The 16,197-nt window shown below is 43.0% G+C and overlaps 1 protein-coding gene across 1 annotated transcript in view; it reads right to left on the bottom strand.

Moving 5' to 3' along the window:
* The window catches only part of shmt2 (serine hydroxymethyltransferase 2 (mitochondrial)), a 35,189-nt gene that overhangs the window by 11,127 nt on the left and 7,865 nt on the right, over window positions 1–16,197 (bottom strand). The window contains exons 2-5 of the mRNA XM_084129098.1: window positions 6,868–7,047; window positions 6,438–6,517; window positions 5,684–5,884; window positions 5,522–5,603 (exon numbers count right to left, since the gene is read on the bottom strand). Coding sequence (XP_083985224.1) covers window positions 5,522–5,603; window positions 5,684–5,884; window positions 6,438–6,517; window positions 6,868–7,047 — 543 coding nt within the window. The remainder of the gene's footprint in view (window positions 1–5,521; window positions 5,604–5,683; window positions 5,885–6,437; window positions 6,518–6,867; window positions 7,048–16,197) is intronic.

Genomic DNA, 16,197 nt, shown 5'->3' on the forward strand with positions numbered 1-16,197 from the left:
GACGCCCTGCGGCGTCAGGAGCAGAACCGGCACCGGAGCGCAGTGACCCGAGCTCATACCAGCTGAAGCCCTGCGGCGTCAGGAGCAGAACCGGCACCGGAGCGCAGTGACCCGAGCTCATACCAGCTGAAGCCCTGCGGCGTCAGGAGCAGAACCGGCACCGGAGCGCAGTGACCCGAGCTCATACCAGGCTGAGGCCCTGCGGCGTCAGGAGCAGAACCGGCACCGGAGCGCAGTGACCCGAGCTCATACCAGCTGAAGCCCTGCGGCGTCAGGAGCAGAACCGGCACCGGAGCGCAGTGACCCGAGCTCATCCCAGCTGAAGCCCTGCGGCGTCAGGAGCAGAACCGGCACCGGAGCGCAGTGACCCGAGCTCATACCAGGCTGAGGCCCTGCGGCGTCAGGAGCAGAACCGGCACCGGAGCGCAGTGACCCGAGCTCATACCAGCTGAAGCCCTGCGGCGTCAGGAGCAGAACCGGCACCGGAGCGCAGTGACTCGAGCTCATACCAGCTGAAGCCCTGCGGCGTCAGGAGCAGAACCGGCACCGGAGCGCAGTGACCCGAGCTCATACCAGCTGAAGCCCTGCGGCGTCAGGAGCAGAACCGGCACCGGAGCGCAGTGACCCGAGCTCATACCAGCTGAAGCCCTGCGGCGTCAGGAGCAGAACCGGCACCGGAGCGCAGTGACCCGAGCTCATACCAGGCTGAGGCCCTGCGGCGTCAGGAGCAGAACCGGCACCGGAGCGCAGTGACCCGAGCTCATACCAGCTGAAGCCCTGCGGCGTCAGGAGCAGAACCGGCACCGGAGCGCAGTGACCCGAGCTCATCCCAGCTGAAGCCCTGCGGCGTCAGGAGCAGAACCGGCACCGGAGCGCAGTGACCCGAGCTCATACCAGGCTGAGGCCCTGCGGCGTCAGGAGCAGAACCGGCACCGGAGCGCAGTGACCCGAGCTCATACCAGCTGAAGCCCTGCGGCGTCAGGAGCAGAACCGGCACCGGAGCGCAGTGACTCGAGCTCATACCAGCTGAAGCCCTGCGGCGTCAGGAGCAGAACCGGCACCGGAGCGCAGTGACCCGAGCTCATACCAGCTGAAGCCCTGCGGCGTCAGGAGCAGAACCGGCACCGGAGCGCAGTGACCCGAGCTCATACCAGCTGAAGCCCTGCGGCGTCAGGAGCAGAACCGGCACCGGAGCGCAGTGACCCGAGCTCATACCAGCTGAAGCCGCAGAACCAGCACCGGAGCGCAGTGACCCGAGCTCATCCCAGCTGAAGCCCTGCGGCGTCAGGAGCAGAACCGGCACCGGAGCGCAGTGACTCGAGCTCATACCAGCTGAAGCCCTGCGGCGTCAGGAGCAGAACCGGCACCGGAGCGCAGTGACTCGAGCTCATACCAGCTGAAGCCCTGCGGCGTCAGGAGCAGAACCGGCACCGGAGCGCAGTGACCCGAGCTCATCCCAGCTGAAGCCCTGCGGCATCAGGAGCAGAACCGGCACCGGAGCGCAGTGACTCGAGCTCATACCAGCTGAAGCCCTGCGGTGTCAGGAGCAGAACCGGCACCGGAGCGCAGTGACCCGAGCTCATACCAGCTGAAGCCCTGCGGCGTCAGGAGCAGAACCGGCACCGGAGCGCAGTGACCCGAGCTCATACCAGCTGAAGCCGCAGAACCGGCACCGGAGCGCAGTGACCCGAGCTCATACCAGCTGAAGCCCTGCGGCGTCAGGAGCAGAACCGGCACCGGAGCGCAGTGACCCGAGCTCATACCAGCTGAAGCCCTGCGGCGTCAGGAGCAGAACCGGCACCGGAGCGCAGTGACCCGAGCTCATACCAGCTGAAGCCGCAGAACCAGCACCGGAGCGCAGTGACCCGAGCTCATCCCAGCTGAAGCCCTGCGGCGTCAGGAGCAGAACCGGCACCGGAGCGCAGTGACTCGAGCTCATACCAGCTGAAGCCCTGCGGCGTCAGGAGCAGAACCGGCACCGGAGCGCAGTGACTCGAGCTCATACCAGCTGAAGCCCTGCGGCGTCAGGAGCAGAACCGGCACCGGAGCGCAGTGACCCGAGCTCATCCCAGCTGAAGCCCTGCGGCATCAGGAGCAGAACCGGCACCGGAGCGCAGTGACTCGAGCTCATACCAGCTGAAGCCCTGCGGTGTCAGGAGCAGAACCGGCACCGGAGCGCAGTGACCCGAGCTCATACCAGCTGAAGCCCTGCGGCGTCAGGAGCAGAACCGGCACCGGAGCGCAGTGACCCGAGCTCATACCAGCTGAAGCCGCAGAACCGGCACCGGAGCGCAGTGACCCGAGCTCATACCAGCTGAAGCCCTGCGGCGTCAGGAGCAGAACCGGCACCGGAGCGCAGTGACTCGAGCTCATACCAGCTGTGTGTGTGTGTGTGTGTGTGTGTGTGTGTGTGTGTGTGAGAGAGAGTGAGAGAGTGACCACTTGTCTGGCTGTAGAGAGAGGACGGCACAGGCAGAGATGGCAGCCGAGAGAGCAGAGACTGTGTTCACTGTGCTCTCAGAGAGAGATGTGTGTGTGTGTGTGTGTGTGTGAGCAGAGACTGTGTTCACTGTGGTCTCAGAGAGAGGTGTGTGTGAGCAGAGACTGTGTTCACTGTGCTCTCAGAGAGAGGTGTGTGTGTGTGTGTGTGTGTGAGCAGAGACTGTGTTCACTGTGCTCTCAGAGAGAGGTGTGTGTGTGTGTGTGAGCAGAGACTGTGTTCACTGTGCTCTCAGAGAGGTGTGTGTGTGTGTGTGTGTGTGTGTGAGCAGAGACTGTGTTCACTGTGCTCTCAGAGAGAGGTGTGTGTGTGTGTGAGCAGAGACTGTGTTCACTGTGCTCTCAGAGAGAGGTGTGTGTGTGTGTGTGTGTGTGTGTGTGTGTGTGAGCAGAGACTGTGTTCACTGTGCTCTCAGAGAGAGGCGTGTGTGTGTGTGTGTGAGCAGAGACTGTGTTCACTGTGCTCTCAGAGAGGTGTGTGTGTGTGTGTGTGAGCAGAGACTGTGTTCACTGTGCTCTCAGAGAGAGGTGTGTGTGTGAGCAGAGACTGTGTTCACTGTGCTCTCAGAGAGAGGTGTGTGTGTGTGTGTGTGTGTGTGAGCAGAGACTGTGTTCACTGTGCTCTCAGAGAGAGGTGTGTGTGTGTGTGTGAGCAGAGACTGTGTTCACTGTGCTCTCAGAGAGAGGTGTGTGTGTGTGTGTGTGTGTGTGAGCAGAGACTGTGTTCACTGTGCTCTCAGAGAGAGGTGTGTGTGTGTGTGTGTGTGAGCAGAGACTGTGTTCACTGTGCTCTCAGAGGGAGGTGTGTGTGTGTGTGTGTGTGTGTGTGTGTGTGTGTGAGCAGAGACTGTGTTCACTGTGCTCTCAGAGAGAGGTGTGTGTGTGTGTGTGAGCAGAGACTGTGTTCACTGTGCTCTCAGAGAGAGGTGTGTGTGTGTGTGTGTGAGCAGAGACTGTGTTCACTGTGCTCTCAGAGAGAGGTGTGTGTGTGTGTGTGTGTGTGTGAGCAGAGTCTGTGTTCACTGTGCTCTCAGAGAGAGGGGTGTGTGTGTGTGTGTGAGCAGAGACTGTGTTCACTGTGCTCTCAGAGAGAGGTGTGTGTGTGTGTGTGTGTGTGTGAGCAGAGACTGTGTTCACTGTGCTCTCAGAGAGAGGTGTGTGTGTGTGTGAGCAGAGACTGTGTTCACTGTGCTCTCAGAGAGAGGTGTGTGTGTGTGTGTGAGCAGAGACTGTGTTCTCAGAGAGAGGTGTGTGTGTGTGTGTGTGTGAGCAGAGACTGTGTTCACTGTGCTCTCAGGGAGAGGTGGAGACAGAGGAACACTTCCTGATACACTGTGATCACTATCACAGCATTAGATCAGACTATTTCACTAGATTCCAACAACTAGAACCAAATTTTATGGCATTACCAAATTCAGAAAAATGAAATCATATTTTGGGAGAGAACTCCAGCTCAATCACAACAGCAGCAAAATATGTGACAGCCACAAACTACGAGAGTCAGCCAGTGGACAAAACTACAGTCAGAATCATCCTTATCTCGTCTGAATGTTGGTACAAATGTACAAAGGTGTTTTTTTTTCTTTTCTTTTTTTTTTCTTTTTCTTTTCTCTTGTTTATATAAATGTATTCATGCATTTGTTTACTGATTGATTTATTGACTTAGATTATTTTTTTCATTGCTTATGTAATGGCCAATGCTTTGGCAATACTGTACAATTCATGCCAATAAAGCTCATTTGAATTTGAAATTTGAATTTGAATTTGAGAGAGAGAGAGAGAGAGAGAGAGAGAGAGAGAGAGAGAGAGACACTGAGAGACAGTAAAGTGTTTACAAAATTATATATATTTTCTGCATTCAGAAGCCGCTGAACAGACACAGAGTCTCAACACGTGTTTATGACATCCAGGTTTATGATCCATATATGATTGCCATATGTTTACACTCATCTCTGACTGACAGCAGAATACTTTCTGGAACAATGAAACAAGCATTTACTGTAAAGCTGCTTTGAAAAATGTGCTAATAATTATTTAAATTATAAGTGTAAAAAAATTATTAAAAACATCAAAATCAAACAGTTGCTAAAAAGATGAAATATTTTATTAGTTTACCTACTGTACATGTCATGTGACTATTAACCAACATGAGATAACAATGAACATGCAAATGTGTCATTAAATTATTGAAATATGAACTAAAAATGCAATTTTACAGCAATATCATCATTAGACGTATTTGTATTATAAATATGATCAAACTTCAATAATTTTCACATCAATGCTTTTTTCCCCCTGCTTGTCAATGTTTCTGTCGTCTGACCAGATTTCAGTTTCTTTATATTTTCAGCTCATTTTCTCTTTCGGCTGAAAGGAGCAACTAAACTAAACACTGTCTGTCTCACACTCTCTCTCTCTCTCTCTCTCTCTCTCTCCTCTTACTCTCTTACGCTCTCTCTCTCTCTCAAACTTCTGTCTGTCGCACATCTCTGAGATCAGGACAGCAGATAATCTCTCTCTGTCGGTCACTCCATCACGCTGGAGTGTGTGTGTGTGTGTGTGTGTGTTTGAGGGTCGCCTGTCGATTTCTTATTATCTCTACCATAGAGGGGACTGACCACTCATCCATCACACACACACACACACACACTGAGCGTCTTAACGAGTGTTCTGTACAAACATGATAATTTAGGGGATTAACGCCTGTATTTCAATGAGGTTCTCACTCCTGAAATTTCACAGTGTGACACTCACTCACTCGCTCGCTCACTCACCCACTCACTCACCCACTCACTCACCCACTCACTCACTCACTCACTCACTCACTCACCCACTCGCTCATCTACTCCCTCCCCCACTCACTCGCTCATCTACTCCCTCCCCCACTCACTCGCTCATCTACTCCCTCCCCCACTCACTCGCTCATCTACTCCCTCCCCCACTCACTCACTCCCTCACTCACTCACTCACTCACCTACTCACTCACTCCCTCACTCCTGAACCTTCACAGTGTGGAACTTACGTTGAGTTTGTAGGGCATCGACTCGAAGTAGATGGAAGTGGCCGAGATCCGCTTGACGTCAGACATGTATCCGTGAGTGAGACTGAGACACACAGAGAGAATGTATTACTCTCTAGTGGGCGAGAGAGGTAGTGAATGAATGAGTGAGTGACGTTCACTCACTGTCCCCCGTCGGGCAGGTCGAGGCCCATGATCCTGTCGTGAGGGTTCAGGACGGCTGTATAAGCGGCGAAGTTCGCAGGAGAGCCGGAGTACGGCTGAACGTTTACACCCCACAGCGACGGGTCGAGATCGAACGCCTCCAGCGCCCTCTTCTGGCAGAGCAGCTCGATCTGATCCACCACCTCAGCGCCGCCGTAATACCTGCGCACGCACGCACGCACAAACACACACACACACACACACACACACACACACACACACACACACACACACACACAGTTAACCCAAACCGCACCAGACGAATGTGATCCAATCAACCTTACCAACTCAGTCTCAAAACCAGCTAAAATATATAAATACAAGTAAATAAAAATTATACAAATATAAAATAAATTGATATAAAAACAAATGAAAAATTAAAGGATGAATATATAAATAAAAATAAATTAAATTAGAAATAAAAACGTTAAAGAAAAAATAATAATATAAAAAACAAATGAAAATGAATGTACAAATAAATCCATCACTATAAAACACAAATAACAATAAATTAAATAAATTAAACCAAGTAAAATAAAAATAATAAAAATAAAGATAAAAAAATAAAAATGACAAAATGCACAAAGTAATAAAACAATACATATAAAAAAAATAACTTAAAAATTAAGATAAATAGATACATTTAGATAAATTAGAAAAATTAAATAAATAGATACAGAAATTCAATATAAAAATACCACAAAAATAAACAGACCTTTTTCCCGGGTATCCTTCAGAGTACTTGTTGTTGAGACACGAACCCTGAGCCTCGAGAGCCGCTCGACTGCAGAAGTTCTGTCAACACACACACACACACACACACACACACACACACACACACGATTTGTGTCTGTTCTTCACATGAAGCATCACATGACTGAACGAGACTGCAATGGTGTGAATGACACACACACACACACACACACACACACACACACACACACACACACACACTAACCCTACTCATCATAAAAAACTTTCTGCAGTTTTACATTTTCAAAAAAACTCATTCTGTATGATTTATAAGCTTGTTTCCTCAATTTAGGTTCACTGTGACACGAGTCCCCATGAGTGTGTGTGCGCATTCAGGTTTAAGTCCCCACTGGGATAGAAAAACATATATACACACACACACACACACACACCTCTGAGGCGATGAGCTCGAGTCCCCGGCACTGCCTGTCCTTCTCCTTCATCAGAAGCTCCCACATCTGCGGGTCGTCCTGAGCCAGACTCTCCTGACCCGTCCACTGGCGCTCGTCATCGGCCCATGCCACCGGCGCTGAGTGCTGGGATCTGACGCCGGGAACACACCGGACCACCGGCTGCACACACACACACACACACACACTCACAATATCATGCTCAGCTCAGACACACACAGCTCTCGTCCTCAGGAACTGCAAACAAATGAATCTGCACTAAACAAACATACAGCAGCGAGCCTGTAACTCACGAGAGACGAGCGTTATTATGACTGGATTACACACACACGTCCTTTATTAGTCACACAACATAACAATAATTACATGTGCAGAGGAAGAACTGCTCAGAGAGAAACATCACGCATATGAAGATTAATATTTGACTCACTGAACTTCAAACATGGGATTAACAAATATATATTATATTATATATTCAAATTTATATTCTATGTGTTTTAATTATACACACATATACACATAATAATAATAATAATATAATTTATAAAGTTTTTTATTATTTATAATAATTTAATAATATAATACAATTATATATTTAATTATTATTTTCTTTATTGCTTTATTTAAATGTGTATCATATTTGACATTATAATATATTACAAATAATTATAAAATATTAATATTTTTATATTTTTTTCCCTACATTGTAATCTATATATATACAATTTATATAAAATATTATAAAAGGTATATATACAAAATATAATATACAAGATATACAAAAGATTATTTCACACACATACACGTCAATAGTATGTATATACACATATGATTTTACATAAGATCAGTATGATTCATAATGGACCCATATAAAAATATATCTTTATAAACCACAGAACTGATGCCTGAAAGAATGTAAATATAATCTTGATTATGAACTTGAGTTTTCTTAAGGTGAAAAAAAAAATCACGAATGACAAAAACACAAAATATGAAGAGCAACAGGCTGGAATATCGCTAAATGATGGGAAACTGGGATACAGGCGGAATCAGAGCTGAATTAAATGAATTCTACAGTTCTAGTGTGTGTGTGTGTGTGTGTGTGTGTGTGTGTGTGTGTGTGTGTGTGTGTGTGTGTGTGTGTGTGGAGCCGTTAGTGAGATACAATAATCAGCATGACACTTTAATTCTGCTCCAATCAGCAACTCTCAACAGAAACTTTACAGCCAAGTGAAAATTCAGCATAACTGCTTATCTAATCATTCACAAGCACACTCACACACACACACACACACGCGCTTCTCAGCAGATTAAGAGTTTCTGGGTGTCGTTTGACTCGTTTCTTGATAAAATGTCAACTGTTCTTACTTTCTGAACTCACGGATCCTCCGTCTCTGCATTCAAGAACCAAAAAAGCACCAAAGTACCGTGTTTTTGTAAATACACCATGCTAGTACCAAAAGTATTTTTTGAAGTACATGGGAATACCATGTAAATCTGGAAGTGGAATGACGTGCCGTCAAAAGCTGGAGAAACGATTATTTTCATGCTTCATTCTGAGCCTCTGTCTGAAACGATACGTTTTAAGGCGCGACTCCTTTAAGGCTTGTCAGTGAACGCCCACTGTTATGATTGGCTAACGTCACAGGAAACAGTATCAACAGTAGGGCTGCAGCTATCGATTATTTTAGTAATCGAGTATTCTACTGATTATTCCATTGATTAATCGGATAAAAAATTCTGGTAATAAAAATATATCCAAGTGATCAACAGCCTTTAAAATGACATAAAATACAAATATATAATGAGCAATAATAATTGGCTCAAATAAAGTATCAAAGTAAGTAATCATATGGATTTTACTGAACAACACTGTTAAAATACTCCATGTAAAATAAATGATATAAACATAATTTATATACATTACGTATTACGAGGTACTTTTAACATGTAATCTGCACACATGTAAATGATTAAAGCGTTGTGCTTTTCACTGAAACAAACCCCCGCATATATTTATTTAACTGAATCACAGTATTTGTGATTTCATTGCTATATTATGATTTTAAATGGTTTTTAATTATCACGTAGCCTTAGAAAACGGTGTAATAATGCAGTTCATGTATTCTCATCTGTGGAAAACGCCACTTCCGGTATTTTGCCGGTTACTCGACACGGGTAAATTACAATCGTACCCGACTTTGATCGAGAAATCGTGAGAGCCCTAATCAACAGCCACAGCTTATGCGAGTGTTATGAAAACATTATCTATATAAACCCTCACTTACAAAACAATCTGCAGTCAAATGCTACGAACAGCGTACACTGTATCAGCGTCAGTCATTATAATCTGAACACACATCTGTATACTGTATCAGCGTCAGTCATTATAATCTGAACACACATCTGTATACTGTATCAGCGTCAGTCATTATAATCTAAACACACATCTGTATACTGTATCAGTGTAGACAGCGTCAGTCATTATAATCTGAACACACATCTGTATACTGTATCAGTGTAGACAGCGTCAGTCATTATAATCTGAACACACATCTGTATACTGTATCAGTGTATCAGCGTCAGTCATTATAATCTGAACACACATCTGTATACTGTATCAGTGTAGACAGCGTCAGTCATTATAATCTGAACACACATCTGTATACTGTATCAGTGTATCAGCGTCAGTCATTATAATCTGAACACACATCTGTATACTGTATCAGTGTATCAGCGTCAGTCATTATAATCTGAACACACATCTGTATACTGTATCAGTGTAGACAGCGTCAGTCATTATAATCTGAACACACATCTGTATACTGTATCAGTGTATCAGCGTCAGTCATTATAATCTGAACACACATCTGTATACTGTATCAGTGTATCAGCGTCAGTCATTATAATCTGAACACACATCTGTATACTGTATCAGTGTATCAGCGTCAGTCATTATAATCTGAACACACATCTGTATACTGTATCAGTGTATCAGCGTCAGTCATTATAATCTGAACGCACATCTGTATACTGTATCAGTGTATCAGAGTCAGTCATTATAATCTGAACACACATCTGTATACTGTATCAGTGTATCAGCGTCAATCATTATAATCTGAACGCACATCTGTATACTGTATCAGTGTATCAGCGTCAGTCATTATAATCTGAACGCACATCTGTATACTGTATCAGTGTATCAGCGTCAGTCATTATAATCTGAACACACATCTGTATACTGTATCAGTGTAGACAGCGTCAGTCATTATAATCTGAACACACATCTGTATACTGTATCAGTGTATCAGCGTCAGTCATTATAATCTGAACGCACATCTGTATACTGTATCAGTGTATCAGAGTCAGTCATTATAATCTGAACACACATCTGTATACTGTATCAGTGTAGACAGCGTCAGTCATTATAATCTGAACACACATCTGTATACTGTATCAGTGTATCAGCGTCAGTCATTATAATCTGAACACACATCTGTATACTGTATCAGTGTATCAGCGTCAGTCATTATAATCTGAACGCACATCTGTATACTGTATCAGTGTATCAGCGTCAGTCATTATAATCTGAACGCACATCTGTATACTGTATCAGTGTAGACAGCGTCAGTCATAATCTGAACACACATCTGTATACTGTATCAGTGTATCAGCGTCAGTCATAATCTGAACACACATCTGTATACTGTATCAGTGTAGACAGCGTCAGTCATTATAATCTGAACACACATCTGTATACTGTATCAGTGTAGACAGCTTCAGTCATTATAATCTGAACACACATCTGTATACTGTATCAGTGTAGACAGCGTCAGTCATTATAATCTGAACACACATCTGTATACTGTATCAGTGTAGACAGCGTCAGTCATTATAATCTGAACGCACATCTGTATACTGTATCAGTGTATCAGTCAGTCATTATAATCTGAACACACATCTGTATACTGTATCAGTGTAGACAGCGTCAGTCATTATAATCTGAACACACATCTGTATACTGTATTAGTGTAGACAGCGTCAGTCATTATAATCTGAACACACATCTGTATACTGTATCAGTGTAGACAGCGTCAGTCATTATAATCTGAACGCACATCTGTATACTGTATCAGTGTATCAGTCAGTCATAATCTGAACACACATCTGTATACTGTATCAGTGTAGACAGCGTCAGTCATTATAATCTGAACACACATCTGTATACTGTATCAGTGTATCAGCGTCAGTCATTATAATCTGAACACACATCTGTATACTGTATCAGTGTAGACAGCGTCAGTCATTATAATCTGAACACACATCTGTATACTGTATCAGTGTAGACAGCGTCAGTCATTATAATCTGAACACACATCTGTATACTGTATCAGTGTCAGTCATTATAATCTGAACACACATCTGTATACTGTATCAGTGTATCAGCGTCAGTCATTATAATCTGAACACACATCTGTATACTGTATCAGTGTATCAGCGTCAGTCATTATAATCTGAACGCACATCTGTATACTGTATCAGTGTAGACAGCGTCAGTCATTATAATCTGAACGCACATCTGTATACTGTATCAGTGTATCAGCGTCAGTCATTATAATCTGAACACACATCTGTATACTGTATCAGTGTAGACAGCGTCAGTCATTATAATCTGAACACACATCTGTATACTGTATCAGTGTATCAGCGTCAGTCATTATAATCTGAAAGCACATCTGTATACTGTATCAGTGTAGACAGCGTCAGTCATTATAATCTGAACGCACATCTGTATACTGTATCAGTGTAGACAGCGTCAGTCATTATAATCTGAACACACATCTGTATACTGTATCAGTGTAGACAGCGTCAGTCATTATAATCTGAACACACATCTGTATACTGTATCAGTGTATCAGCGTCAGTCATTATAATCTGAACACACATCTGTATACTGTATCAGTGTATCAGCGTCAGTCATTATAATCTGAACGCACATCTGTATACTGTATCAGTGTAGACAGCGTCAGTCATTATAATCTGAACGCACATCTGTATACTGTATCAGTGTAGACAGCGTCAGTCATTATAATCTGAACGCACATCTGTATACTGTATCAGTGTATCAGTCAGTCATTATAATCTGAACACACATCTGTATACTGTATCAGTGTAGACAGCGTCAGTCATTATAATCTGAACACACATCTGTATACTGTATCAGTGTATCAGCGTCAGTCATTATAATCTGAACACACATCTGTATACTGTATCAGTGTAGACAGCGTCAGTCATTATAATCTGAACACACATCTGTATACTGTATCAGTGTAGACAGCGTCAGTCATTATAATCTGAACACACATCTGTATACTGTATCAGTGTATCAGCGTCAGTCATTATAATCTGAATGCACATCTGTATACTGTATCAGTGTAGACAGCGTCAGTCATTATAATCTGAACACACATCTGTATACTGTATCAGTGTCAGTCATTATAATCTGAACACACATCTGTATACTGTATCAGTGTATCAGCGTCAGTCATTATAATCTGAACGCACATCTGTATACTGTATCAGTGTATCAGCGTCAGTCATTATAATCTGAACACACATCTGTATACTGTATCAGTGTAGACAGCGTCAGTCATTATAATCTGAACACACATCTGTATACTGTATCAGTGTAGACAGCGTCAGTCATTATAATCTGAACGCACATCTGTATACTGTATCAGTGTAGACAGCGTCAGTCATTATAATCTGAACACACATCTGTATACTGTATCAGTGTATCAGCGTCAGTCATTATAATCTGAACGCACATCTGTATACTGTATCAGTGTATCAGCGTCAGTCATTATAATCTGAACGCACATCTGTATACTGTATCAGTGTAGACAGCGACAGTCATTATAATCTGAACGCACATCTGTATACTGTATCAGTGTATCAGCGTCAGTCATTATAATCTGAACACACATCTGTATACTGTATCAGTGTATCAGCGTCAGTCATTATAATCTGAACACACATCTGTATACTGTATCAGTGTAGACAGCGTCAGTCATTATAATCTGAACGCACATCTGTATACTGTATCAGTGTATCAGCGTCAGTCATTATAATCTGAACACACATCTGTATACTGTATCAGTGTAGACAGCGTCAGTCATTATAATCTGAACACACATCTGTATACTGTATCAGCGTCAATCATTATAATCTGAACACACATCTGTATACTGTATCAGTGTAGACAGCGTCAGTCATTATAATCTGAACACACATCTGTATACTGTATCAGTGTATCAGAGTCAGTCATTATAATCTGAACACACATCTGTATACTGTATCAGTGTAGACAACGTCAGTCATTATAATCTGAACACACATCTGTATACTGTATCAGTGTAGACAGCGTCAGTCATTATAATCTGAACACACATCTGTATACTGTATCAGTGTATCAGCGTCAGTCATTATAATCTGAACGCACATCTGTATACTGTATCAGTGTAGACAGCGTCAGTCATTATAATCTGAACGCACATCTGTATACTGTATCAGTGTAGACAGCGTCAGTCATTATAATCTGAACACACATCTGTATACTGTATCAGTGTAGACAGCGTCAGTCATTATAATCTGAACACACATCTGTATACTGTATCAGTGTATCAGCGTCAGTCATTATAATCTGAACACACATCTGTATACTGTATCAGTGTATCAGCGTCAGTCATTATAATCTGAACGCACATCTGTATACTGTATCAGTGTAGACAGCGTCAGTCATTATAATCTGAACGCACATCTGTATACTGTATCAGTGTAGACAGCGTCAGTCATTATAATCTGAACGCACATCTGTATACTGTATCAGTGTATCAGTCAGTCATTATAATCTGAACACACATCTGTATACTGTATCAGTGTAGACAGCGTCAGTCATTATAATCTGAACACACATCTGTATACTGTATCAGTGTATCAGCGTCAGTCATTATAATCTGAACACACATCTGTATACTGTATCAGTGTAGACAGCGTCAGTCATTATAATCTGAACACACATCTGTATACTGTATCAGTGTAGACAGCGTCAGTCATTATAATCTGAACACACATCTGTATACTGTATCAGTGTATCAGCGTCAGTCATTATAATCTGAATGCACATCTGTATACTGTATCAGTGTAGACAGCGTCAGTCATTATAATCTGAACACACATCTGTATACTGTATCAGTGTCAGTCATTATAATCTGAACACACATCTGTATACTGTATCAGTGTATCAGCGTCAGTCATTATAATCTGAACGCACATCTGTATACTGTATCAGTGTATCAGCGTCAGTCATTATAATCTGAACACACATCTGTATACTGTATCAGTGTAGACAGCGTCAGTCATTATAATCTGAACACACATCTGTATACTGTATCAGTGTAGACAGCGTCAGTCATTATAATCTGAACGCACATCTGTATACTGTATCAGTGTAGACAGCGTCAGTCATTATAATCTGAACACACATCTGTATACTGTATCAGTGTATCAGCGTCAGTCATTATAATCTGAACGCACATCTGTATACTGTATCAGTGTATCAGCGTCAGTCATTATAATCTGAACGCACATCTGTATACTGTATCAGTGTAGACAGCGACAGTCATTATAATCTGAACGCACATCTGTATACTGTATCAGTGTATCAGCGTCAGTCATTATAATCTGAACACACATCTGTATACTGTATCAGTGTATCAGCGTCAGTCATTATAATCTGAACACACATCTGTATACTGTATCAGTGTAGACAGCGTCAGTCATTATAATCTGAACGCACATCTGTATACTGTATCAGTGTATCAGCGTCAGTCATTATAATCTGAACACACATCTGTATACTGTATCAGTGTAGACAGCGTCAGTCATTATAATCTGAACACACATCTGTATACTGTATCAGTGTAGACAGCGTCAGTCATTATAATCTGAACACACATCTGTATACTGTATCAGCGTCAATCATTATAATCTGAACACACATCTGTATACTGTATCAGTGTAGACAGCGTCAGTCATTATAATCTGAACACACATCTGTATACTGTATCAGTGTATCAGAGTCAGTCATTATAATCTGAACACACATCTGTATACTGTATCAGTGTATCAGCGTCAGTCATTATAATCTGAACACACATCTGTATACTGTATCAGTGTATCAGAGTCAGTCATTATAATCTGAACACACATCTGTATACTGTATCAGTGTAGACAGAGTCAGTCATTATAATCTGAACACACATCTGTATACTGTATCAGTGTAGACAGCGTCAGTCATTATAATCTGAACACACATCTGTATACTGTATCAGTGTATCAGCGTCAGTCATTATAATCTGAACACACATCTGTATACTGTATCAGTGTATCAGAGTCAGTCATTATAATCTGAACACACATCTGTATACTGTATCAGTGTATCAGAGTCAGTCATTATAATCTGAACACACATCTGTATACTGTATCAGTGTAGACAGCGTCAGTCATTATAATCTGAACACACATCTGTATACTGTATCAGTGAAGACAGCGTCAGTCATTATAATCTGAACACACATCTGTATACTGTATCAGTGTAGACAGCGTCAGTCATTATAATCTGAACACACATCTGTATACTGTATCAGCGTCAATCATTATAATCTGAACACACATCTGTATACTGTATCAGTGTAGACGACGTCAGTCATTATAATCTGAACACACATCTGTATACTGTATCAGTGTATCAGCGTCAGTCATTATAATCTGAACACACATCTGTATACTGTATCAGTGTATCAGCGTCAGTCATTATAATCTGAACACACATCTGTATACTGTATCAGTGTATCAGCGTCAGTCATTATAATCTGAACACACATCTGTATACTGTATCAGTGTATCAGTCAGTCATTATAATCTGAACACACATCTGTATACTGTATCAGTGTAGACAGCGTCAGTCATTATAATCTGAACACACATCTGTATACTGTATCAGTGTATCAGCGTCAGTCATTATAATCTGAACACACATCTGTATACTGTATCAGTGTAGACAGCGTCATTCATTATAATCTGAACACACATCTGTATACTGTATCAGTGTAGACAGCGTCAGTCATTATAATGGCTTCTGTTTGCTTCTGACGTGACGCTCATGTCCAGTGAAGGAAAATGTCAGCCGTTAAGAGACTGAACACCAGTGGGCGGAGCCTATGATGTTATGATGTATAACTATTGGTCAAT

The sequence above is a fragment of the Abramis brama genome (assembly GCF_963993115.1).
Source record: "Abramis brama genome assembly, chromosome: 11".
NCBI classification, from domain to species: Eukaryota; Metazoa; Chordata; class Actinopteri; order Cypriniformes; family Leuciscidae; genus Abramis; species Abramis brama.